Source organism: Cydia pomonella, chromosome 2 (assembly GCF_033807575.1).
Source record: "Cydia pomonella isolate Wapato2018A chromosome 2, ilCydPomo1, whole genome shotgun sequence".
In the NCBI taxonomy this organism is placed as follows: domain Eukaryota; kingdom Metazoa; phylum Arthropoda; class Insecta; order Lepidoptera; family Tortricidae; genus Cydia; species Cydia pomonella.
The window spans coordinates 24,897,349-24,924,179 of NC_084704.1; the positions used below are offsets into that span (position 1 = coordinate 24,897,349).

Below are 26,831 nucleotides of genomic sequence, written 5' to 3' on the forward strand. Positions count from 1 at the left end.
TAACAAAATTTACCCCAATGTTCCTGCCTTTTTATGGTAAGCTTGTAGAACACTAACTTAAACTTCAATATTAAAGAGATAGCTAAGATAAATTTATTTTGAATACTGAACTGAAAGAAGATTTATCTGTTGGCAGCACCTTCTGGTAAAAACAGAAATAGAGATATATTGGGCAGAAAGCTTTATCTCACGTCTGAATAATTAAGCTTTATGTACTAGTTAAAATTAAATATCAATTATTAGCGAATGTTAGCGAAAAGATCTCCGTATCAGCTTGGGAATAAATGCTTTTGTATATCGTAATTCTCAAGGAATTCTCGTGAAACTTTATGAACAGGTTCAATGATTTAATATATTTTTTTGTCAATTCAGTTTTTGGGAATTTTCAAAATGACATTTTTTTTGTTTTAAATTGTGCTCGCGAGGTCTACAGCTGACAGAGCCCCTAATCTATTTATTTAAGAGTATCTCTAATTAAGTAATTACCTAATGATATGATACATGTCGTCAATTAATTTAAATGTAATTATAACAGCATTCGCGGAAAAGCAAATATTGTCGTTGAACTCCTGCTCGACCTCATAGATAAAGTAAATCGCAATAAATACAAGCGATAACATGCAGATATTATGACGCAAAAATCTCTTATCTTTGTTTTGTTACTCCATAAGTTAGTCAATAATAGACTATTTTCCTTAACAAGTCAAACGATTTATTACTAGGTACCTATGAACTATAAGAGACCGAACAAACAGCTTCTTACGTGGTGCTGGAATGCAGCGGAGTGGCTCCATACAGGGCTAAACATCTTGGATCCCGGGGTCCTACTCAACATCAAATATTATATTCCTTGAGGAGTTGGGCTGGCAGGCCCCCCCTACATGCAAAATAGTGGTCTAAGAGCTAGCTACGGAAATAGGTTTTATAATTTATTGAGCAACGAAATCCCTCTAGTTAGTGTACTATACTATCATTATTAATTAATCCGGGCGGCTGGCAGCTGTTCAGCAGTGGGTGTGACAGTGGTTGGGCAACAAAGGGGTTGTCAAATGAATTGAAGGTGTGCAATTTATAGAGATTTGTGTTTGGTGTGATATTATAGCTAATTATGTATTTAATTCAAATATAACCATGCCAGGCGTTTTATTTGGGGGAAAAGTAGTGCCAGGTGACGTCCAAGGTGCGAGTTGAAGCCAGTTGCTCTTTGTCGTCGCCTGGCGGAGTGATTGACTGAATATTTGCACCTGTATTTTTGCGCACATCATTTTGAAGTTCCACTCTAATGAAAAAGTGTAGGCCCAGGTTAAGCTAAGCTAATAAATGGCCTAAGTTACATTTGTTTTCAGGTGAAATGGTGGACAATTTGGAAAAAGCCAAAAGTTGATGATTTTTAATAAGTAAATTAAGCGGTTTTTTTTTCGGGGTTTGTAGTTATTTTATATTTAAACACTTTATTATAGGTATATCGCAAATAGTGTGTTTTTATGATGGAAGTACGATTTTTCATGTATCTTTTAACAATAATTGTATATTTACATGAATATGACTTACCCTATTTAACGTCTGACACTAATTTAGCATTGAAAATCGACGTTTTAACTTTATTTACTATTTTTACCGGAATCAATAAACAAAAATAAAATAAAAAAAACCATGCATTTAAGGGTTAATTCTTCCGAAATGAAACGCTTTAACGTTTAACGAAGTTAACTTTTTTATTAACGGTCTAGTGATTAACGAAGTATTTGATTAACGGTGCTAAGCTATAATAAAAGCTAATATTACACATTTCCCTCTTCTACTACAACTACTTTGTGCTACTTTCCCCCGGTATTCTACGTTATGTTTCCCGCTATTTTATCTATGTGCATATTATGTACTATCATCTACAGATGCATTCTTATCTTATTCATCGCGTTGTTTGCTCAATACCGCGAAAAACGAATACGAAGATTTCAATAACTGAAACAAGAAATATAAAAGTAAGAATGCTTATATAGTAAAATAGGCAAAGAACAAAGAATTTTACTTATGAGCTTACCGCGCCAAATGTGACCAGAGAAAGTTCGAAGAGATTGCCTGCCACCACAGACATAGTTTTCTGGCCTCTGATAATGAGTAGGTGAAGAGCCTTCTGGGTTCGCACAGATGTGGACGTCCAATGACTTTTGTAAGCTGCCGTTGCCACGAGATCACTCTTAATAAAAAAGACAAGTTTTTCGGTAAGTTTTTATATTATATACTTAAAGAAAAGTTTTCTGGTAGGCGTATTCATTTCAACTACCAAATTTGCGTTACTTGAGGAAAACAATGACCTTATACATACATAATATGTGTATAAGTAGCGTCGTTTACGTGATGTTTTTTTTTATATTTATGCAACATTTTTAGATGACATTATATGAGACGTGAGTGAATTTATTATATTTCGTAGCTTAGTGCTACGTGCTACGAGGCATTACTCCTGACAAAGTGCAAGGACGTGCTACGAATTCCTCAGTTTCAATATACCTACTGCCACATTTGATAGTGTGCCTACTCAATATACAACGTGTTTTTGTATAATTTCTATAAGTAAATAAAATCAAACAATTCTAAAATGTGGCTATTTAGGAAATATTTAGTAAGTATTTTTTATGAATAAAAATCTAGGTATAACACAAAATAATTTGAAACATATAAACTGTTATGTTTATAATTCTTGGCGTATTTTGATGTTTGAGATTTTAGTTGATTTTGATAATGTTGGTTTATTGTTGAGTTTCATGGTTAAGAGTTATAAGGGAGATGAATATGTAACAGGTAAAAATGTGAAACAACAATGCATTGGTTTATGTCGAATAACTTAAACTTCTAGATACGATACTTCTAGATAATTTTATTTCTAGATACGTCTATAATTTAAGCAAAAATTGGTAGAAAAATCTTTTTGTAAGTCCTCATGAGCACACAGGCCTTTTAAACTTTTTATTAGTAGAATGGGGTATCCAATTTGACCTAGGTATGTTTTGTTTATTCAACTAATTAAAAAAATAACAATCTGGCTGACCTGCGTCTTTATCAGATTCCCACAGAAACAGTAAATAAAAAGTTGTCCTGACAGGCATCCAAAATATAAAATTCTGGTCACTATCTCTGTCACATCACTGCTCTGTAAATAAAAAAGATAGTTACTTTTATTGTTGTCCGCTTAGACGTAAATTTTGACACATACTCCTAATGGTTTTAGTATTTACCAAGACTGTGTAAGGGCCACTTGCACCATCTCACTAACTCGAAGTTAACCGGCTAAACCTGGGCTTACCATGGCTACCAGTACAATTTGACACTGGGTTTATGGTTTAACCGATTAACCTCGGGTTAGCGGGATGGTGCAAGTGGCGCTATGATACGAGTATAAAGTCAGAGAAAAACTCGTGCCCCGGAGATTGAATGCTGAGTACTTAGGACGTTATTTATTATTATGTTTTGTGGTAACTGAATTGTCAAACGATGCCTTTTGAGAACGAGCAAAGCAACACAAAATAAGGTACAAAGTGTCACGTACATATATTGGCTGTTGGCTGTCACATTCGAAGCACGAATTTGATTTGTCTTAGGCTTAGCAAGCACTGCGATTAATTTCTTGCGGCTTCAGTCTAATTTCTTGCTGTTTCAGTCTTGCAAGTGCATGTACTGAAACCGCCTAAGCCTTAGACATTTCTCATCTTATTAAACCAATGAATCATTGGTAAGTAGTACCTATACCTACTGTAATAGTCGTTGGCATTTAACATACTGAAGGCATTCATTTTCATCTTTTGGCGATATGCCGAAATTCGTAAAAACCTACTTGAATCTTAGGTAAAACTAATCTTACGGTCATAATAATAAACATTGATAAGCAAATCAGCGGTGCAGCTAGTAGGAATTGTCCAAACGCGGCTCCTCCAAAGATGTCCGTGAGTTCGTCGACAAACCTATGAAAAACGAATCATATATATATTTCTCCGACACCTGTAAAATTTCTACCGCTTTATGCGTTAAAAGTATTATGTTTTCTATGTATATAATGAAAGCTACTGCAGTGGGTTTCAATATTATTAACAAATTACAATTATGTTTTTTTGCTCCAGTCACCATTTTCAAACTAACAAATATGAATGAAAAATTAAACTTAAGCGGCTTTGGCTCTTGATTATGGCAAAATGTTGCCAGCGATTAAAAACCGATGGTAAATACTTGTTTTACAGTATTTGTCTATACCATCCTACAGTCTACAGTCAACCATAATACCTGTCCAAAAACTGTCTGAATTTAGCAAAATGTATATGTGTAGAATTATTTACCATATTATTTTTAAGTGATATTCAACGCATGAAACCGTTTCCTCATAGTCTTCTTGTTGTCTTTGAGCTGTTGAAAAAAAAAAAATCTTATTTTTCTCCTAGACTCTACGGGTTTGATTAGGCCAATTAAATATTCCACAGGCTATAAACCCTGGGTTATAGATAATGAAGGTACGACATCATTTAATCTCGCAGCAAATTCTGAATCCATCTAAAAGAAAGATATGAAATGTACTGTTGATAAAGGAGACCATCGATTTTGTTAACCACTTGGGCCCAGAATAAATTGGAGTGTATATGATTGAAATGGACATCAAAATCGTTATAATTTTTAGATTGCGATAATGACAGAATGTTAAGAAACCCTGTAATGAAAACAAGGAAAACATAAAACATATATGAATACTTTCATACTAATCCATAAAAGTTGTATGTTTTTTTTAACGAAATAAATATGGCAGATAAATAAAACTGGAACAGTGGTCTCATACAATATACCTGAAGTAATATTTTGATTTTGTTCGTAGTTCACTGAATTTTCTAAGGAGAATGAACAGATTGAGAATTTACCATTTGTAATACTTCTTTCAACGAAATAAGTTTTATTTAAGGTTGGCGTTGCTTGCAAATACTTGTTATGTCTTTTTTTTTATAAACTAAGTATACTTATACTGTCCGTCTTTTTTGGGCATTTTTAGTAGTAGTAGTCGTTTTGTAATTGAAAACTATATTATTGCAACTATTTTATCCTCACTGTAAAAACCTATTTAGGTAAGCATTTGCTCTAAGGACTTTACGACGGCTTAGCTTTTGTTGCTACATGTACACATACTCGTACATATGTATACCCTCCTTATCCGTATTCAATAAAATAAAAATCGCGGATAAGAACAATAAAATTATTTTTTATTTTTTTAATAGAGTCTGGCTAGCCAAATATTGTTGACAGATATTTCCTTGTGGTATCACCAATTGTCTATGATTTAAAAAAAAGCTAAAAGTCTGTTGTCAATTTATGTATTTTTAAGGGGTTTATTTTAAATAATATTAATAATTACTATATCGAATGAGGTCCGCAAACTATTATTTAATAACATAAAATAATCACGGCAATGTGCGAAGTCGACGCGAAGCGTTATAACAAAAAACTGCTATGTTTACAGGACGTAAACAATTTAGTAGGTTGGTACTCTAATAATATTTTGATACTTTAAGTACTAGTTCTAACATTTGAGGGTAAGGCTAAATTAGCCTCAAAAAAGCTCGATGTGCTCAACAGATCGAGACAGTATTTCACACCGGCCCATCGCCTACAGCTTTATAAGGCGCAGGTGCGCCCGCACATGGAATACTGTTCTCATCTATGGATTGGGGCACTTAAACTTAGTTCCGTCTAACACTCGACCAGTTTTTACTATCTGTTGATACGCAAGAAAAAGACATATCTTGTATGGGGACCACACCACCTTATATTATTTTGATTTAACTTTTATTGTGTATTACGGCTTCTGAGGTACAGCCCACGCTATGAGCCCAAGACAAGACGAGACGGAGCCAGACGGAGCAGAGGCTTAATTATGGTCAACCCTGAACAAAATAATAATGATTAATATTATTCATTAAAGCAATGACCCACCTTTGCTTGCCAGATGAGTACATATCTTAGGATTTGCAGTAAGCTCTTCTTCAGCCCTCGCTACGAAAGCATTGTAGGAATAAATATTAGATAAATCGCATCGTTTGCAAAGGAATTTTAGTTCATCGAATTCCTTTTCATAATATATTTTGTTGCCAATTGTTGCCTCATTTTTTTCAGTTTGATCCCGTTTTAGTTTATTCTCAAACAGAGAGTTATTTTTCGTCTTAGCAAACAGCACACGTTTTCGGGCTGTGCTATTAATTGCCTCTGAAAATGTTCTAAACATGTCATTTATTATCAGTATATACCACGAAATAGTTCAAAGAGTAAGTAAGTGATTAAAAAACTAAATCCGAAATACCTATATTACGCGAACATGATTCTGATGATCGATGAGTGTATAACAGACAAAATTACGTTGGCTTATGATATCTCGAAGTGGATAACATTTATGTTAGGTACCTACTCTTGGCAATAAAAATAAATTGAATATATCTATTCACAACAAGCATTTAGGGGGTGCAAAAGTGATTTGAGTTATTTCGAAAACTGGTTCGGCTAAGCTAAAATTTGCTATTGTAGTCCCAGCTAATAAAACAAACGAAACTCAATCATATGTGTTTAACTTACCATCTATTTCCATTGTGCTATCAGTTTTAGTTCCAATAGCTTCAAGCTTGTGTTGAAGTAGTTTTAGCTGAGTTGCCGCGAACGCCATTAGACCCCCAAACAGATGATCTGCGCTCGTTTGCGCTACCCCGTTGATTATCAGTATTGTAGCTTGATAGATATACCATGTAACAAACCTGGAAGTCAAATGTACACTTTACGAATAAAATGCACACTTTCCTCCCAAAGGGGATTACCGCCTAGGTATTTCTTGAGATGAAAAAGAGAGGAAAATGCACAAATAAAGCAAAAAAAAACCGGTCAAGTGTGAGTTCGTTTATTCGCGCACCGAGGGTTACGTAATAACTTTCAATTTTCTCATTTTACTATAATCACGAAAGACTTTTGACCAGAAGTATACTAAGCATAAATGGGTACAGCGTCATCTATCGGCAAATTGGCTAATTAATTTGCGCGAACTATTTTTCAGGGATAATTCTTCATGATGTGAACGGATGTATTTTTAGTGTAATCATATAGATATTTCAAATATAACAAACACAAAAAGGGGGTTAAATTGCAATTTAATTTAGAAAATTTTTCTTGATAATTAATAGAAGTTATCAAGATGTGAATCTATTTTTCCTGTAATATTTATGTAAAAAAAAAGGTTGTCTGGAAGAGATCGCTTCTTAGAGATAAGACCGCCTGTTGTTACCTAAATTTTAAGTGGTTTTTCATTTCCTGTCTATTTTAACTGTATGGTGCAGAATAAAGATAAAGAAGTAAATATCCTTCATTAATAAATTTTTACACTACAAAAAAAAGATGTTGTAATGGTCAATTTGCGCTCTTATAAATGATAGCTCACTTGACCTAGTAGCTATAGACTTTGAAATTTTGCCCCCCCCCCCCCCCCCCCCCCTTTACATCAGGCAATTCCCATAGTTAATAAAAAAAATACACTTCAATGTGTCTGGGTTAGCGTTATTCATCACTATTCCAAATTTCAAATCGATAGCTTAAGTTGTTCTCGAGATATTTAGTAATGTGACAGACAGACAGACGGAAAGGTTTGGACCATAAGGGTTCCTTTTGTACCTTTTTAGTACGGTAAGGGGAGTGTAAATAAATTCGATTTTCAAACGTGACGTACGCGTTTGCGTTTAGTCTTATTTTGTATTGGATTTCGAAAGAGCGCGCCAAGCGGGACGTTTTGGAAACTCAAAATCCTATACAAAATGAGACTTAACGCAAACGCGTTCGTCACGTTATGATGTCGATCAAAGTTACACTAGGGGTACTGAACCATAAAAACTGTAATAGTTAGACGGTGTTTTTTTTTAGTATCTAAGGTAAGTAATAATATTACATAATTTAGCTAAAAGATATTGGTACCCAAGCAAGCGAAATATTCCAAAATTGAACCAAGAGCGTAGCGAGGCGTTCGAGAAGTGGAATCTTGAGCGTGGCGAGGGTTAAACAAACTTTGCCTCCGAGTGAAGCACAACATTTTTACAACTTAAAATCTACATCTGATTACTTTGCCCCACATGTGGATAAAATGCAACTTTCTCATTAGTTTTTGAACAATCAAGAGGACCTTTACTAGTTAGTGTGGTGAAAAATAATATGAAAGAAATACTCACCATGGTGACGACGGGGTTAAGTCGGGGTAGTAAAATGGTAAAGTGAGCGAAGCTTTTGTAAACGGAATTAAATTCCACATTATCGCCGTCAGACAAGCCCACCCGTTGTAGAAGAAAGATACAAAATTTATGTTGGCAGCCATATTCCGTAACAAGTCGTCTTTATCGGTTTCATCTGAAATTATTAAACATCGGCTAGATTAACTCACAACATTTTAGTAAAGGCTTTCTAAAATTTAGGAAAAGTTTAGGAATAGTGATTGGCAGTAAGTAATCTTTGTTTTAAGAAATTTACGAGAACATAAATAAGTTGCCTTATGAGAAGTTCTGTAACAAGTTTTGATCCATTATGGACTCGAACTATTGGCGCTTGTTAGAAATGGGATTTCATCCCTTGGTTAACAATTTACAATTCTTATGACAAAAATTAAATATAATAAATGTTTTTATTTACTGTCAATTATATCTAATAGCTTGTTGATCCTTTGTCGGTTTTTGATGACAGTTATTGCTTTGTAAAGATATCCTACAAACGTAAATAAGGCGGTGGCGTCAACGGTTTTGTCCAAGTCCTTGCCAACGACCTAGAAAAAAAAAGTTCAACTGTCTCACCTTCGGGAATTTTCATGAGAAAGCGTAATAAAAATATGATTAAGATGTACCGGTGTTCTACCATGGAAAAGTCACTATAAATTAATTTATACATTAAGAAATAATTTACTCCTTTTGGATAATTAAGTACTACCTAGGGATAAATGCAACTTTGTTACGTTGAGCATGTCAATAGTCTTGTAAAAAAAAAAAAGTATCAGTATATTTTTCACTAACTATAACACAGTCAACTATATCTGCTGGTTCTCGAATAAAATTAACACACTACATTAGTTACTGTAACAATATTCTTAGCCCGGCCAGCAAAATTGATTAAAAGTACTGACTTACCGTAAAAAAATATATGAACTGAATAGCTAACATTCCGACATTAATAAAAATCGTTGCAAATACTCTGTAAAAATTAACTGCATATAACATACGACTATTATCCAAAGATCGAGGATACCAAACTCCACCTAATATCAGCCAAAAATAGGATACTTTGAAACATTGAGTTAGCTTCATCTTCAGTTTGGAACAGAATCCATTTATTTTGGTAATGCAACTTGGTGTATTACGTTTACGGTAGTGAGGGAATCTGTTCAACCGAGTCTGTTCAGTGATCCCTTATATCCCCTTTGGCTCTGTGCTCACACATAAGTAGGCACATTAATCGCCCACACTATGTAATTAATTCATCCTATTGGCAATGGCGTTTAAGGGTTTTCCCGACAAATATAAAATTCACTTTGTGTTGTTTGTAAATTTGATTGACAATTTTGGATAATTAATTAATGCTGCAAAGGGCAACGTAGCTTTTTCTTTAATGTATGCAGCGGCTTAGAAGGAAAAGCAGCCGTTAATTGTTTGCAATTGAAATGTTTAACACAGTAGACAATTAGTAATGTATTCTCTCAAGGAAACATATGTTTACACATTTTTTTAAAGTTTCAAGAGTTATCTATAAATATAATTATTATGTAAATAACGCTATCTTTTACAAGCACATTTGCGCTCGTCTTAAGAGCTGAACTGTTAATGTCGTCAAGATCCTAATTTTTAAGAAATACTTTCGATTTTACAAATATTACAGTAATTATCTAGTTATTAATTAGTATAATAAAGGCAGAAATTTAAATAATACATTAGTTAATCGTGGATATGCTAGTTATTATGATAATTATTCACACCTACATTGTCATTGTTTGTTATATCAGTTCTAGGGCTTCCAATACCGGGATACCGGTATTTCGGGATCCCGGGAGCCCACCCTTCTATGGTATATTTCAATACCGGTATTTAATTCTGAAATACCGGGATCCCGGTATTTTTATTAATTAACAAAATATGCAAAACAAACGTAAACTATCCATCTAAACGTTAAAATTCTACATCACCACAAATCTCCGCGCGCATAGATCTTGCGCTTGCGTTTTCCTCTCGTTTTACGATTCGACAGGATTTTCTGTCTTGCGCACGCGACGTGGAGCGGTAATGGTAAAGCCAGTCGGTTCTTAGCGCGTAAAGTGATGTGTACGAAACATAGATATAAACTAGGGATAAGCCCTTGCATACGAATTGCCATTGCGGCCTTCAAGTAGAACCACGTGAGCACCGCCCATATCCCGCCTACCAAGCGCTCGAAGCGATAACTTTGTACGGGCGTACAAGCCTACCGCTACGCGTCGCGGGTTACGTTTAAGCGCGTCACAGACGGAGTGATAATATATATTAATATACCGTAACATACTGTCAGATACTGACAGATATCTTATTGTATAGCTAAGCACCACACACGCCAACGATTGCAATATATATATATATATATCGCTGCTTGTTTGAATGTCATTCATAATTATGTAAAAGAACGGGAAATAACTATATAAGACAGGTAATACTTTAATTTCGGTAATTATATATGGTAGGTTTCTACTTCATAATAACTTCCAAAGAGAAATGACGTCCTTACAAGGTTAAGCGTCATGACGTACGAGCGAACATCGGTTGCGCGTGAGAATGAAATAAAATTATTTCAAAATTTGTTTTAAGCAATAAATGAAGGCAATTGCAATGGGAAATTACTTACCGAAGATATGCGAACCCATCTTTCTTCATACACTTATTGTAATGGTTTTTGCAACCTTTTTTAACGCAATTAGGCATTTTTGTGTTATGCTGCGTGACATCTTTTTACTGCGCAATTCGCCACACGACTGAGCCCAACGGGCCAATACATGGGTGTCAAAATCGCATTCGGTTACACGAATGCGATTTTGACACCCATGTATTGGCCCCATTCGTAGTGCTCGTAAGGCCAGTCTTTACGAAGTAATATATAGGTCTCTATGTTTTACAGTATTTGCATGACAATAACAGTTTTTATGATGATCTTGATGAAAACACGTTTCAGCAAACAACTAACAAAACGAATAACGAAAAACACGCTATAACAACATTCACGAAGTAATGGTATCGCAGCTCAAACGCTGAAGTTTAAGAATATTGCTAGCCATCTCGCTCAAGAACAGAGAGCCAGTCATCATCACCAAGCACAGATATCAACGATCCGGATGAAATACAAGCACAGCACGCAAGCGGAGGTAATGAAGGCGTCGAAACTGAAAGTATTGAGACAAAATTGGAAAAGGAAATTAACAAAAGCCGGAATTGAAGAAAGATTTTGACCGTGACCGTATATTTATTACTTCATTATTAAATTTCTAAATAAAAAAATGTTAATGTACCTACCAGTTTAGTTTTCACTCAGATCACCTTTTTTGAAATAAAACACAGGGCAAATATAAATCAAAAATATGAAAATATTTATTATTGCAGGAATATTATGTTTTAAGGGTCCGTACCCAAAGGGTAAAAATGAGACCCTATTACTGAGATTCCACTGTCCGTCTGTCTGCCGCTATAAGAACAAATACTAAAAACAGAATAAAATAAATATTTAAGTGGGACTCCCGTACAACAAACGGTTTTTTGCCGTTTTTAGGGTTCCGTAGCGAAATGGCATAAAACGGAACCCTTATAGTTTCGCCATGTCCGTCTGTCTGTCTGTCTGTCTGTCTGTCTGTCTGTCTGTCTGTCTGTCCGAGGCTTTGCTCCGTGGTCGTTAGTGCTAGAAAGCTGAAATTTGGCATGGATATATAAATCAATAAAGCCGACAAAGTCGTATAATAAAATCTAAAAATTTAACTTTTTTTAGGGTACCTCCCCTACACGTAAAGTGGGGGTGAATTTTTTTTTTCGCTTCAACCCTAGAGTGTGGGGTATCGTTGGAAAGGTCTTTCAAAACTAATAGGGGTTTTCAAGAAACATTTTTTGATAAAGTGAATATATTCGGAGATAATCGCTCCAAAAGAAAAAAAAAATGTGTCCCCCCCTCTAACTTTTGAACCATAGGTCAAAAAAATATGAAAAAAATCGTGGAAGTAGAGCTTAAGAAAGACATTAAATGAAAACTATAGCGGACATGATCAGTTTAGCTGTTTTTGAGTTATCGCAAAAAGTTTTCCCTTCATAGTAAAAAGACTTACTTTAATTAGGTACTGATTATGCAAATTTGCCTATTTGTTTAACTCGGGTGAAAGGTACCATTTACTACACTTTAAGCTCCAGTTTAGCTTATTGTGACGGAAGAGTAACTACGGAACCCTACACTGAGCGTGGCCCGACATGCTCTTGGCCGGTTTTTTACGTAGTGGTATCTATATCATTTTGTCAACTATTTGCCAGGAAACAGTTATATTCCGAAAGTCCTAGTTAAGGGGAAACCTTATTGGATATTTTTCTATACAAACGTTCTCGACATTTTCCTCTCTGAATTTTGGGCCCTAGATACTTTTTTTTTATAGGTATATAAGCTCAATATTACCAGTACTTTTGTCTGTACTTTTGATTTTTATTATTTCTTGTTTACATAAAAACTAAGTACCTAACTTTAAAAAACGCTAAAAACGGCCAAATAAATGCGCCGTAAACAGACGTGTGGCATACAAAATCGACAACAATAAACGCAAAAAATGTAAACGGTCAGAGCCCCTAGTGTACATTTATTCGATTTTGTAACGTGGTTCGATTCAGTTACCTACGATTGGTTAAGTTCTGGAAAAAAAAATTGGAGGAGGAAGATGTCGAGAACGAAACGTCGACTTCTGAGATTTTTGCGCTGGATTTTTCGCCTAAACTGCAGTTATCCTTATTGCACTAACTTTAGGAGCCGCCTCCGTCAGCGCGACGGAGATATATGGAGAGAAGGGTCTCAGCTGATATTTCCTCTTAAGTTATGCAGCGCAACTTTTCAAGAACTGAAATAGGAATAGAAAAATCGTTTATGAGTTGTTTAAATACTTACAGTTTATTTCGTCGTGCGCCATGCCTATAGTTCTTATAGCAATCATCACAACACAACAACCCCTACAAAGTGGTCACCTTAGGTACATCCAGGCGCCGGGGGGGCCGCCCACCTATCGATCCCACTGCTCACGCGATTGCCGCCAGCTAAAATACATATTTAATTGAACTAAATTAAGCACCTTTGTATGGAATCTTGGCTGGTTATTATTAGTGTGGTGATTAGGTAAGTTTAGGATAGGATCATGTACTCGTATGGTTTGTCTTCTAAATTTACCTAAACTGAACCCAAATAATTACCTATTAGGTTTTCTAAGCCCTGACTCAAAACAGAGGAATTTTACTATTGTTTGCCAACCTAGCTGCCCAATGGATGTACCATTTTTCATTTTTTGTTTGAAACATGGCTTGATCGCGTGTGTTCTTGCTGGAATGGAACCCAAGAAAGTTTATTTTAAGTTGGGTATTTGTAATAATTGTGGTACAATCAATGGTTTAAAAATCAATAATTCTTAAAGCTTTATAGCTAGGATGCCGACGACGCTAAATCAAAGAGTAAAGCAGGATAGGAAAAGAGAGCCCTCTTGAAGCATTTTAAGGAAACTAATTTCGAAGCGCTATCTCTATTTTGTATCCGAAACTAGCTCTGTATGTGTGCGTGCACATCTACATATGGATCTGTATGTATAGGTACTTTCGTACTACATAATCATACATCGTTATCGCGGGAACAAAGACAAGCCTGTCAAAGAACACACGTAACAGAATATCTGTTTTGTATTAAACGGAATATTCTGCCTACACATTCTAAGCCTCTGTGATGTGCTTCATATCTGGCATGATGTTTTCGTTGGTAAAGGTCAATCATACTAAGTAAAACACTCATTTTCACTAAGTAAAAAAAAATAAGTCACTAATGTATTTAATTTTTATATCAGTATTTAAACGGTGGTGGGTGGCCGAGTGGATATGACGTCCGACTTTCAATCCAGAGGTTGCGGATTCAAATCCTGGCTCGTACCAACGAGTTTTTCGGGACTTATGTACGAAAAATCATTTGATATTTACCACTAGCTTTTCGGTGAAGGAAAACATCGTGAGGAAACCTGCATACATTTGCGAAGAAATTCAAAGGGTATGTGAAGTCCCCAATCCGCATTGGGCTAGCGTGGGGACTATAAACCGAGCCCTCTCGCACGTGAGAAGAGGCCTGTGCCCAGCAGTGGGACGTATATAGGCTGAATTATTTATTTATTTATATCAGTATTTACTTCTGAACCCTTTATCAGGCTGACAGTTCAAAAATGAAAATCTAATTTCAGTCTTACTCGTCGAAAATAGAACACAAGTTTGAAGTGCCGTATGTGGGAAATATATCTACCTTAGCCTGGTAAAGGATTAAAGTACTTTTTTTTTATGTGATGACCATGCGTTTTGTTCCTGAGTCATGTGTGTTTTCTATGTATTTATATGTATATATCGTTGTCCAAGGTCCCCCCCCCTCCCCCCCACAACACATGTCTTATTGAGCTTCCTATGGGATTAAGTCAATTTGTGTAATAATGTCGTATAATAGTTATTATTGATCACAAAAAGAGAGATTAATTTACTTACATTTCAGATTAATATATTAAATAATTACTAGATTAAAAAAAAATATGTTAAATAATGACCATGAATGCATAGATGATAGATAATTTTCCACTGAAAATCTTCGACGATTTAATTTTGTGTCATATTGCAAGCAAGTTCTCAGGAAATTTCACATATTTTATTTAATTACTTACACGGATATACAAATAAACATACAATTATCGATAGTTTTAGTACATCCCTAGTTCACAACTAAAAATAATATAAAATATCAAATTTTCGATGTGTTTAAAGCGTGCTGCACCAAAATAAGGTCAAAAGTATCTAAAGCAATACATACCGGTCTTTATCCGAGGGAAATTTCGCCATAAAATCCCTTTTTTCGTGATTTTCTCGAGTGGCTCGCTTGCTACATATTTCACACTTAATAAACCGTTTTCTCGGTGGCATTGTAACAAACTCGTTCTTTACTCTGATCACGGTTCACTATTTTCGATATTTTCACTAAATTATAAAGAAATTGCACGAAATACCCGAACGAAACATTGAAGCCTTCATCATATCATAACACACGAAATAATTAGGCTGACAGTTGACTTGATGTAAACTTGACAGAATAAATAGCACTGACGTTTTATTTTTCTTCGTTGGCAAAGATTTGCGAAACAAGTTCCATGCAAAACTTATTCCTAGTTGCGTCAGCCTGGCCAAAGGTATAGCAGCACCGTTTCGAACGATGGTGCCATAAACTTTAAGTAGTGCCCACAAGATGGCGCCACTTTCTGATATATTTAAAAAATTGAACACATATCAGTGAAAAAGTGATAAGGTTCAAAGTCAAATGGCCTTCTAAAAGTTATAATTATGTGTCGAAACATAGCAGTCAATTTACGTTGCTGCAAAGTTTATTTGACAATACACCTCTATTTCAAATTCTCTTTGGTTGAAGTCGGTGCCAAGCCAAACTGGTCCCTCGCTGTAAAAAAAGTACAAAAAATTGTTGGGTGCCCCCCGTACACGTAGGGATGGGTCTTTTAAAACGAATAGGGGAGGGGTCTCGAACACCAATTTTTTGATAAAGTGAATATTTCCGGAAATAAGCGATCCGTAAGAAAAAAAAATGGGTCTTCCCCCTCTAACTTTTGAACCAGGCTTGATAAATATTTTCAATGAAAACTATAATAGCGAGCTTGATTGGTTATTTAAGCCGTTTTTAATAGTTATCGCAAAAAGTCACTCCTTCTTAGTAAAAAGACGTACCCTTTTGCTTTTTAAATGTACTTACATGATACTTACTAATTTCCCCCGTTTGAGGCAGCCTATTATGGCAGAAGGGTAACTACGGAACCCGAAACTGAGCATGGACTGACATGCTCTTGGCCGGTTTTAATCATGAAATTGGTTTGGTAAATAGACGCTGAAACAATGCTTAGTATCATCGAAGCAGTAGGGTCAAGCACGCTGAATGATGCGCTTAATAAATGAATAGGACCCGACCAAGTTAACTCTGCACGGCATTCGCAATGGCAAAGTATGGAAATGTCATCATTAATGTCAAATTTCCATGAAAATATGACTCTTATAATGACAGTCCCTCACATTGTTCTGTTCAAATCGGTTAAATGTGCTCTCATTAAAAAATTTAAACGCTTATGCGTATAAACCTATTTTATGCCATAAATGCCTTACTTCAATTCATTTAAAAAAAGATATGGGTGCCAACGTGCCAATCGTTAACGCTCCGTAGCGTAGTCAATCTCTCTCTATCACTCTTCTATATTAGAGCGATAGTGACAGTTGCGTCTGATACTTTCCAAATTGCTGGATCGATTTCTGTCAATCATAGCTAAGAACCACCACACAACTCACTTTCACGTTAAAAAAACCGTATCGAAATCGGTCCATCCGTTAGGGAGCTCCGATGCCACAGACAAACAGACAGAAATTGGCGTCAAATATATAACACCCCTCATTTTGCAAATCTGTAATCACTTTACACAAAAGTTATTTATTTATTGATAGGAGAATATGTAAAAAACTTCTTATAAATAGTTTAGTTCGTTACAAGCAAGCTTAGTCAACGAAAAATAGGAAACAAATTTTTTAACTCGTTGTATTATGGAGTAATTTGTCTACATCAGAAATTGGCGAACTTTTGAAAAGAAGAGCCAACCGCAGTTCAATCACCAGTTCAAGCAAGCTTGTAGAGCCGCAATTGTACTTTCAGGGCCTCCGCTAGCTAACGCGGCCGCCCGCCACGTGCGCACGCTCGTGTTGCCTCTCTGTCGCAATTTACAAGTGCGACAGAGAGGCAACACGTCGAACATGGTTCACGGTAGGCCCTCAGCTCCCAGGCCAAATCCGTCGCACGCGCCCGCGCCAGTTAGCGCTGTTCATTTCATACATTTTAGACGGGGCGTCCGTTCCGGATAATCCGCGTCAGCTAGCGGAGGCCCTCAAAAGCCGCATGCGGCACATGCGCCGCGGTTTGTCGACCTCTGTCTTAGTATTAGAATAATAGCTCATTTAAATGAATATAAAATAATTTACAGATATTCAAGAATTCTACGAGCTAACATTACTCGATGACACCAAATCTATCCAGCAGAAGACGGCGGAGACCATCCGCATCGCCAACAAGTGGGAGGCAGATGGTACGCGTCGAGAAGTAAGTTCTCTTTATTTTTATTTCTCATGCTATGAAAGTTGGTCATTGTTGTTCTATGAAGTGTGCAGAGAGAAATACGTTTCAGTTTAGGGCCAGTTTACTTTCCAACTATTTTTTTCAATTTTTTTACTATAAGGATTTTTTATGATAAGCAACTAAAATTTGATTTTAAATGGATTTGTTGTACGATTTCCATTCTGATATTTAACTCCCCATTCCATAAATAACGATAATTTCTTTTACCTAAATTGTCAATTGAAAGTATCTTCAATAAATACTTTGGGAGCGTGCACGACTGTCACGCAACCTAGTGTCCGCAATTCTAGGGGAAAACGTCAATTCACTACATCTTATAAAACTACTCCAAAACTAAAAACTACTGAACGGATTTTCATACGACTTTCATCTATCAATAGAGTGATTCTTGAGGAAGGTTTAAGTATATAACTTGTTAAGGATTTGTGCAAATTGTTTGAAATATAACGATGTTGTCGGAAAAAATCACGCTGGCTAGGAGCTTTAATCGAAAACGCTGCCTAATCCGTTTGAGCTATAACATTAACAACACAATGTATGGTGGGGTTGTTGCTCATTCATAGGTCTACAAAAAAGTCCGCGATGTTAAATGTCTATCTTTTAAGGATAACTTACAATATCAATTCTTAACTTCTAGAAAAGGATCACGTAATATGTGGCATTTGCAAAGCTATTTACATGGATACATTATTAACAATTATCAAAATAAATACGTTAGTTATATTAAGCATTTCATACAGATTACAATGGTCCCTTACACCATACAATTTAAATAAATATTTCAGGAGTAATCGTAAATCAAAGTTTCATTTCGAGCCATATAATTGTACGAAATGTTAAAGACGCTATCCGCAGTTAGTTAAAATTTTTACCATCTTATGCGCTGGGATCGCTTTACTTACCCCCACCATGCACTTCGCACGGTCCCAATAAGTACTTAGTCATGTTTTTAAAATTCACATGCATTTTACTTTCCTGGTATTCAAATGAAAAGTAGAGTGTTATTTAACTTGGGTGTAAGGCACCATTTCAGTCTCGGACTATCGGCGATCTCACTCCGTTCGAGCGTCCAACTACCTTGACTAAAATGGGTGCCTTTCATCTCTTGGTTAACAATCTACTATTTGTACCCAGCAAAACAGCCTGTTAACGAAATCTTGATTTTTGAAACTTAAGTAGTTTTTTTTTAATTACCGCCCCGCTTCTTAATACAGTAATAATATATACCTACTAATCTATGGTCTTAACTCGCAGCTCTGGGACACCGGCTCATTGCTCTACTGACTTATTGTGTTATGCCCTTAAAATTCTGTTTTTATGGTTGGTATTTAAACACGCATTTCTGTATGGTGGTTACTAAGCATGTGAATAGAACGTGATACAACATTTTTTATTTTATCTACACACATATCATAAACCCTCTATGATGCCTTCAAAATCCGTAAATAATGGCCAACATTACGATAAACTGTTTTGTTACAACAAATTTCTTTTCTGTGATAATGTTGTGATTGCTTCATAACTATATCAAAATCGATTTGGTTATGACGTTATGACATTCAAATTTGGAACATTTCTGGAAAAAAAGCAATTCGATTGCATTACATACAATTTTGACATATCTCGTATGTTAATTTGTATCGAATGATACAGAAATAGGCCCCCGACTCTAGTTTGTCTCTGAATTAAAACTACGAATGCTTGACATGCGTGAAAAAAATGTTTTCATTTACCGCCATATTTGATGTACAGTTTATCTTTTATTTTGTTTTAAGTATAAAATGAATATGTTTTGTTGTTTTTAAAGTAACTATAGCAAAAGTTTCGTGTAAAATGAGCGATAAAAATATTTTGTTGACGCCACCACACATCCGCGAGTTCCGCCAAGAGAGCAACGATGCCCCAACGTTGGCTGTAATTTGGATTAGTGAATATATCATAGAAAGTTTATAATATATGTGTAGATAAAATAGTGTATGTAACTGTATATAATTAGGCTTAAAACACTCGTGTGACCCTTTTAAGAAACTCACTTCGTACGTTTCTTAAACCCACACTCGTGTATTTTAATGCCTTTTATTATGTAGCAGTCACATAAACTACTATTACGGAGAATCAACTTTTTAGCGTCAGTCGTTGCCATGGTTACGATTAGTTGTCCAGGGGACAAGAGTTCATTGAAATACTGATTTTATGGTACTTAAATGTATCAAACTTGCGTTTTTGTGGTCGTTATAACCAATGTCCATAATGGGCCCCCTACTAAGCATGTTAATAGAACGGCATACAACGTCTCTTCAAACAAACTGTACCACTGTTGTCCCTTGGACAACGGGACAGGATAACAAAACAAAAAAAGTTGATTCACCCATTAACAAACTGTGCCGCTATTGTCCCTTTCACAACGGAATAGTAGATAGACACAAAAAGTTGACATACCCACATAAAAAATGAATATATTTAATAGGGATTGCAACTGTTAGAAAGCTACACTATGAGGTGGTATTCTGGCATGTGTAAGGAACTCTCAATAAATATGTAAATGAAGAAAACACCTTTACTTAACTATAAAAACATCCCGTTTATTCAGATAAAACAGCCGGATCGCTTACAAACCTCGGTTAACAAAAGGTATTTATTTCATTTTTGCTTGTCTGTTATTTATTTTATCGAGCCGTCTCGTGCCCACTAATTGGTTACCTACTCTACGTCAGAAGCAAATTGTTAGCAATGTTTATTATTTTGCTTCATTATATCAGCTGTCGTTCTGTTTTATGGCTAACTTTTGAAGCCAAAATCTGCCTGCTATCAAACTTTAAATAAGGACCGGCCAATGCAATGCATGTCGGGCTATGCTCAGTGTAGGGTTCCGTAGTTACCCACCCCTAACAATAGACCTTGAACGGCTGCTATTAGTAAGTGTAGCACAAGCAAAAGGGAGTGTGAAGGTATTCACAGGCGCGTTGTAGGTATATATCTTCGCCTTTTTTTTTCTATGAAGGGAAGATTTTTAATTGACCAAGTTCACTATAGTTTTCATTGAATGTCTTTATTAAGTTCTATTTTCAAGATTTTTTCATCTCACCTTAGTTTGAGGGGGAGGATACAATTTTGTTTATCGTTACTAGTTACGTCAATCAGACGCTTCGCGATTTCTGCAAAAAACTTGTGCGCGCTGGGACTCCATGGATCTATTTTGTTTTCTTTTGGAGTTATCATAAAATGTTTGTTGAAGAACCCTATTTTTTAGGGTTCTTCAGGGCATTAGCAGGGTTTTTAAAGACCTATCCAACAACACCCCACACCTTTGATTTATGTATGGTTTATGGTTACGGATCCCTAAAAACCGGGATCCTCCTTTTCAACATCAGTACTGTTATCGTAATATTGGCTACGTGCGAAGTGCATGGTGGGGGTAATTAAAGCGATCCAGCCAGCCGACCAGCGCATATAAGGTAGTAAAAATTAGAACTAATTGCGGGTAGCGTCTTTAACATTTCGTACACGTTATATGGCTCGAAATGAAACGTTAATTTACGATTGCTCCTGAAATATTAATTTCAATTGTGTGTTGTTATAGCTCAAACTGATTAGGCAGCGTTTTCGATTAATAAAGCTCCTAGCCAGCGTGATTTTTTCCGACAACATCGTTATATTTCAACCAATTTACACAAAACCTTAACAAGTTATATACCTAAAACTTCCTCAAGAATCACTTCGAAAAAAATCGTATAACAATCCGTTCAGTAGTTTAGTAGTTTAGTTTTGGAGTAGGTAGTTTCTAAATTTCAAAACTGCTCCAATAGTCGAGCCATTACATTTTTCGGCGTGAAAGCTAGGTTTCCTTCATACACTTTTTTCAAACATCACTCCATTTCATTCGCCCCATTAAACATTTTTTTTTCCCTCAGCCAATTTTTACCCGACTCCCTTTTTTAGGGTTCCGTAGTCAACTAGGAACCCTTATAGTTTCGCCATGTCCGTCTGTCTGTCTGTCTGTCTGTCCGAGGCTTTGCTCGGTGGTCGTTAGTGCTAGAAAGCTGAAATTTGGCATGGATATATAAATCAATAAAGCCGACAAAGTCGTACAATAAAATCTAAAAATTTAATTTTTTTAGGGTACCTCCCCTACACGTAAAGTGGGGGTGAACATTTTTTTTTGCTTCAACCCTACAGTGTGGGATATCGTTGGAAAGGTCTTTCACTAATAGGGGTCTTCAACAAACATTTCTTGATAAAGTGAATATATTCGGAGATAATTGCTCCGAAAGAAAAAAATGTGTCCCACCCCTCTAACTTTTGAACCATAGGTCCAAAAAATATGAAAAAATCTTGGAAGTAGAGCTTAAGAAAGACATTAAATGAAAACTATAGGGGATATGATCAGTTTAGCTGTTTTTGAGTTATCGCAAAAAGTTTCCCCTTCATAGTAAAAAGACGTACACCCACAGTTCATTCCTTGGTTAACAATCTACCATACTTTACGCTCCGGTTTAGCTTATTGTGACGGAAGAGTAACTACGAAACCCTACTCTGAGCATGGCCCGACATGCTCTTGGCCGGTTTTTAATTTCTATATTTCAATACCCTTTATGCGGAGAGCAAGGATCATCTTAATATTGTTTAGGATACTGTTTAAATTGTGTTCCGTGTTTTATCTATAGATTTCTCAGTAAAAATATTTGTATTGTAAAAAAAAAAGGGTAAAAAGGTTCGTCAATTGACAAGTGTTATATTTTTTGCATAAATGTTTAAAATTAAACGTATTCTGTGAAGTGACCTTGTTTTACTGCAAAATGTCCTAGATTTGCGGATGCAAAGTTGCGTGACAGTCAAGCACATAGCGAATACTGAAACATACAGAACTTGTCAGTAGAAAAAAATAATAGTTTAAAAAACACTAGAAAAACACGCTTATGATACGATATTCCATCATGGAATGCCTGTGCCTATCTTCCGGCTTCATCATCAGACCTTGGAACCTAATCGTGGTCAAAGTTCATTACAAGACTTTTCTAACAAATCCAAACACAGCTATGATACGATGTTCCATCATGAAGTTCCAGTTCATATCTTCCAACTCCATAATCAGATCAGTTCGACAGTACCATATTATTGTATTGTCATCAGAACTACATACAGCTGCCAATTTTCATGACGCTACGATCCTTGGAAGATGGTTAAATTAGTTAAGTATACATAGTTACATACAGGTCGACCTAATAAAAGCGTGTTAAAAGGCGCAAAATTCAAATTTTCTATGGGAAGTCCACTCTTCGCGCCTATATATTTTTTTAATTTGCCGCCTTTTTCTATTGGCAAGGTCACTATACCAGAGTATATATTGCCTTTCGTGTTGCTTAAAAAAAAACATTATATAAACTAAATGAGGAGTTCTCAGTCCATTACCTAGAAATATAATACAGTGTGTCCCTAGCCATTGGACAAAGCCGAAATGTACATATGCATTAGGGTATTTAGAACTAGTGTACAAAGTATCATAACAACCGGTGTAGCGGTTTCGAGGAAATTAACAAATTACCATTTTTTACTTTGGAGCAGCCTGTATGTGTTAGTAGCTCCTAAGGTAATATCCTCAAAGAATAGTATGGAACCTTCTTCGACCTTTTTGATTATCTTTTTTATTTATGACACTAATAAGCTTCTGACTTTTAAAAAATGTCATCATTATCAAATAAGTATTTCGAACAAATTGTCAAAAACACTGCCAAAGATTAACAGTGTGTTTCTTTTTGTTGTCGATTATTGCAAATAACTTTTGTTCGAAAAAAATATTTTTTATGTTTTGTTCTACTTAATTAAAAAAATATCAACATTAGAGCATTCCTGAGAAGTCACCCTACGTGGGATTTCAGGATTTGTCCAATAGCTAAGGTCACCCTGTATAAAATAGCATATGAAAGTGACACTTCTTAAAAATAAGCTGTGGCTTAGGCATTAGGCACCACTCTTTGTCTGCCTCTTCTCTATGCGGCCTATGGGTCATTATCTTTCTTCACGTCTCCATCTAACGAATATGCTGAAACATTACTCGCCCTATAGTTTCTCTCACAACTCTTATCTAGAGGTGGAATATCGATGAAACTCGAATCCTACTGGCTTGCCTTATTTTCAGACGGTTGAGCGCTTGTCTTGGAGCTCAGAAGGCAAAGAAAGTCATATTAGCTCCAGCTTGCCTAAACATTTTTTGACTTGCCGCTAGTACTATGAGCCCGAGGAGGTACACCTCTTAATTGATTACTTATTGAATTGTTGGCAAAAGTTTCGGATCAAAAACCATTGACTCTATCTATATGATCGCAACAATAAGAATTACCATTTTAGAAGGCGTTCAAATATGTATCAGCATTTTAATACCTAAAAGTAAATTTGACGGATACCTAAGTAGGTAGGTACTCAACATTATAGATATTCAATAGACGTATCTTTTTAATTTTTTCAGATTCAGTCGGAAGAAAGCGATTACAGATCGGTCTCCAATGCCTTCCTTCAAGACAGCAACCGGAAATCAGATCGCAGTAGCTATACACCGGATTCAGCAAAGGTAAATGTGCCTTCGCGTTCCATATAGGTACCTACGTTAGATTAGAATATTGTAGATTTGTTGACACTTTCCAATGTCAATTGAATTCAAATCCAGATGAAGGTAACTAGGTGTTGTTAAACCACTTCATTGTAGGTACTTGTACACAACCGTAATAATTGTGTTTTTTGCCGGTAAACCTACGCTAGAAAAGTAAATAAACATAGATAAACATAGGATATAATGAGTACCTACTTACCAAAGTAGGTACTCATTATATCCTATGTGCCTATCATATACTGTACATTACCCATCCTCCCCATCTCATCCAAATCCTTTCATAAAAATTAAAACAAAAAACGCTAGCACTGATTTATTGTCATCAATCAATTTTATAGATGGAAATCGTGCAGTCGATGGCCCCGGATAGAGGAGAGATTCAAGAAAAAAAGGTAAATGAATAAAAAATCCGTAATATACGGCTGGCAACAGTGGCAATAACCAAACTTTCGACGGTCCAAGGTCACTCTGACCTTGATTGGGTCAGAAATTACCAAGTTTGCAGTGGTCGGAAGCCTCGTCGTTGCTGACCTTGTAGTAGACGCTTAATTTTATGAACGCCTGGGTAAAATAGAAAGATACACACTCAAAACAACCGTTAGGTACTTATATTTTAAGGCGTTAACTGGTTGCAATTTAATTTAAATGAAAACATGTTTATAAAGGTAAAGGTGAAAGTCTTTTTTTACGTATGACTAACCAAGTCTAGAGTTGCCTACATTTTACATTCGAATAGGTAATTTGCATTTACAGTAATTAGGTAACTATATAGTTATCGTAGGGTTGAAAAAAGCGACATCTAGTGTGGAATCCATGTAATACGATGAACTTAATCGATTGGTGTTTCTGGTTCCGTTCCGTTTTATTTATTTTTTCTTTTTGATGTGATGACGTGACGTCTGCAAACGCTACATACAAGTGGTCGGTAATGGCGGACGGTTGTTTCGCGTCCCGACGTACTATTTATAACCTAAAATATAGTACAAGTTTTCGGCGATATGTACGCTAAAGTTTCGTCGTTGTGTGGATTAGTGCCGTTGTATTTCTTCGTTGTGCCAATGCCTAATAAACTTTGCATCAGCTGAAAGGATTCTGTTCGTCGTAAACGAATTGTGACATGATATTACAAACAAAATTTTGACATTCATTCCGCTGATATTTCGTATTCGTCGCAAGTAAGGCCATTTAATAAACACTGATCTATTTTTAAACGTTTAGTAATTTCTTTACACCTTGGGAACGTTTCTGATTCTTGGTGAGACTAATGCGACTTACGAGTTAGTTTTGCTTGCTCCAAATCGCTGTGTTACTCACTGATTGTTGTACCTGCTCATAATATTATCAAATGAACATAAATCGCATACTAATAACGTAACACGGACATTCTAATTAAAGTTCATCGCTTTGACATTCATACCATCCTGTCATTGGACGCAAGTTAGTAACACGCTTTTAATCACACTCATACATTATCTACTAAAAATCACTATCAGAAAGGGCTCGGCTCGACGACCTGGACGATTATGAGATAAGGGTTGCAATATTAAATAATCTAATTACAAATTGTTAAAGGTGCAAAGATGTATATGCAAAATGGGTACCATACTCATAAGGAAGTTCAAAATGTAAACTTTTTTGGTGCAAGTTAGATGTGGGTTTTAGGTAGAGAATGGTGCATGCCGACCATCTTCAAATAAGGTGCTGAAAGAGGACTCGAGTGTGTAACTAACAATGCATGCAGTGTACATAGTATAACTGAGAACACCAAAAGGCTATGCATAACTTCCTCCAAAATGACTGAGAGACGGAAGAAAAAATCGCATAATGGATTCCTAAGGAAGGTTTCCTCCCTTTTCAATCTTGACACGGTGAGTAAACCTTAAGTTTATATGGAGTTATATAAAGAGACCTTCACCTTTGCCAAATAGGTACAAAGATGTGTTCAAATACTCGTAATTATTAAACGAGTGTTTAATTTATGTTTTGCACTGAATGTAAAAATGATTATTGTTTAAGTAATTAAAAACTGGGACTAAACTTAATACAACAATTAACATGTACTAAAATACATGTTGTTTAAGTTATAAATTATTCTATCCATATTTGTAATAAAAATGGAAATCTGAGAGGGTTATGCCCCTGATGAGGGTAGCAGGATACCATCATCATCAATGTCATATATGTAAATTGTTTTTATGATTGATATGATTACTTTCATAAGGTTTTAAATCATTACTCTTTTAATGTGTTATGATATAGTCTACATATACATTTAATCGAAAGCGGGCAAGCTTTACAGAGCAAAAGTGACTGCATACAGCCATACATTTGCTGTTATTGGTGTGACATTTCTATCAAAACATTTTAATTTTAACATGTTTAACCGTTTAACTGGCAGATGAGTATCAGAAATTACGGAAAAATTAACCCTGTTATTTTGAGATGATCACCCTATAAAAATGATTTGTTGGGTGGTCATTTTTGCCATATAATATCGAAGTTTGCCTCTTAAAGGGTTAAAGCAATTTTTTTACAGGCTTTTTCATAAGTAGATATTGTGTTGCATTTAGTTGAACATCAATACCCATGTTTGGTTATGGCATAATCTTTAACTATAGGTTTTGTAGCCATTTTTCAATTCTCTCTTGTAGTTAATTAACATTCTATGCAAAAAATTGCAAGACAATGAAAATCCTGCTGCTGTCTGACTAAAGCATAAAAGGACACTGCATGTAGAGGTTTTTTGCAA

At 35.6% G+C, this 26,831-nt stretch overlaps 2 protein-coding genes across 4 annotated transcripts in view; one reads left to right on the forward strand and one right to left on the reverse strand.

Moving 5' to 3' along the window:
• Positions 1 to 26,831, forward strand: part of LOC133534729 (disks large 1 tumor suppressor protein) — a 69,523-nt gene that overhangs the window by 18,520 nt on the left and 24,172 nt on the right. The window contains exons 3-5 of the mRNA XM_061873974.1: positions 17,327 to 17,442; positions 23,942 to 24,043; positions 24,421 to 24,474. Coding sequence (XP_061729958.1) covers positions 17,327 to 17,442; positions 23,942 to 24,043; positions 24,421 to 24,474 — 272 coding nt within the window. The remainder of the gene's footprint in view (positions 1 to 17,326; positions 17,443 to 23,941; positions 24,044 to 24,420; positions 24,475 to 26,831) is intronic.
• Positions 690 to 9,655, reverse strand: LOC133534725 (odorant receptor 49b-like). Of its 3 annotated transcripts, none has more exons than XM_061873965.1 (10): positions 9,168 to 9,655; positions 8,680 to 8,809; positions 8,226 to 8,400; positions 6,598 to 6,773; positions 5,965 to 6,234; positions 4,329 to 4,395; positions 3,860 to 3,959; positions 3,050 to 3,151; positions 2,042 to 2,197; positions 690 to 1,962 (listed from the first exon to the last, which is right to left on the reverse strand). In XM_061873965.1, exons 1-10 carry the CDS (start codon positions 9,342 to 9,344, stop codon positions 1,906 to 1,908), a joined length of 1,410 nt encoding a protein of 469 aa, XP_061729949.1. In that variant the 5' UTR covers positions 9,345 to 9,655; the 3' UTR covers positions 690 to 1,905. The 3 variants fall into 3 exon arrangements, with proteins under 3 accessions (XP_061729949.1, XP_061729950.1, XP_061729951.1); XM_061873966.1 differs by having other exon boundaries at positions 5,965 to 6,024; positions 9,168 to 9,639; XM_061873967.1 differs by lacking the exon at positions 5,965 to 6,234 and having other exon boundaries at positions 9,168 to 9,640.

Coding starts and splice junctions, on each gene's coding strand:
- LOC133534725 (XM_061873965.1), bottom strand. CDS start 9,344: ATGAAGCTAACTCAATGTTTCAAAGTATCCTATTTTTGGCTGATATTA. Junction 8,401..8,679: donor GCTATTAGATATAATTGACA/GTAAATAAAAAC, acceptor TAATAATTTCAG/ATGAAACCGATAAAGACGAC. Junction 1,963..2,041: donor CTCTGGTCACATTTGGCGCG/GTAAGCTCATAA, acceptor TTCTTGTTTCAG/TTATTGAAATCTTCGTATTC.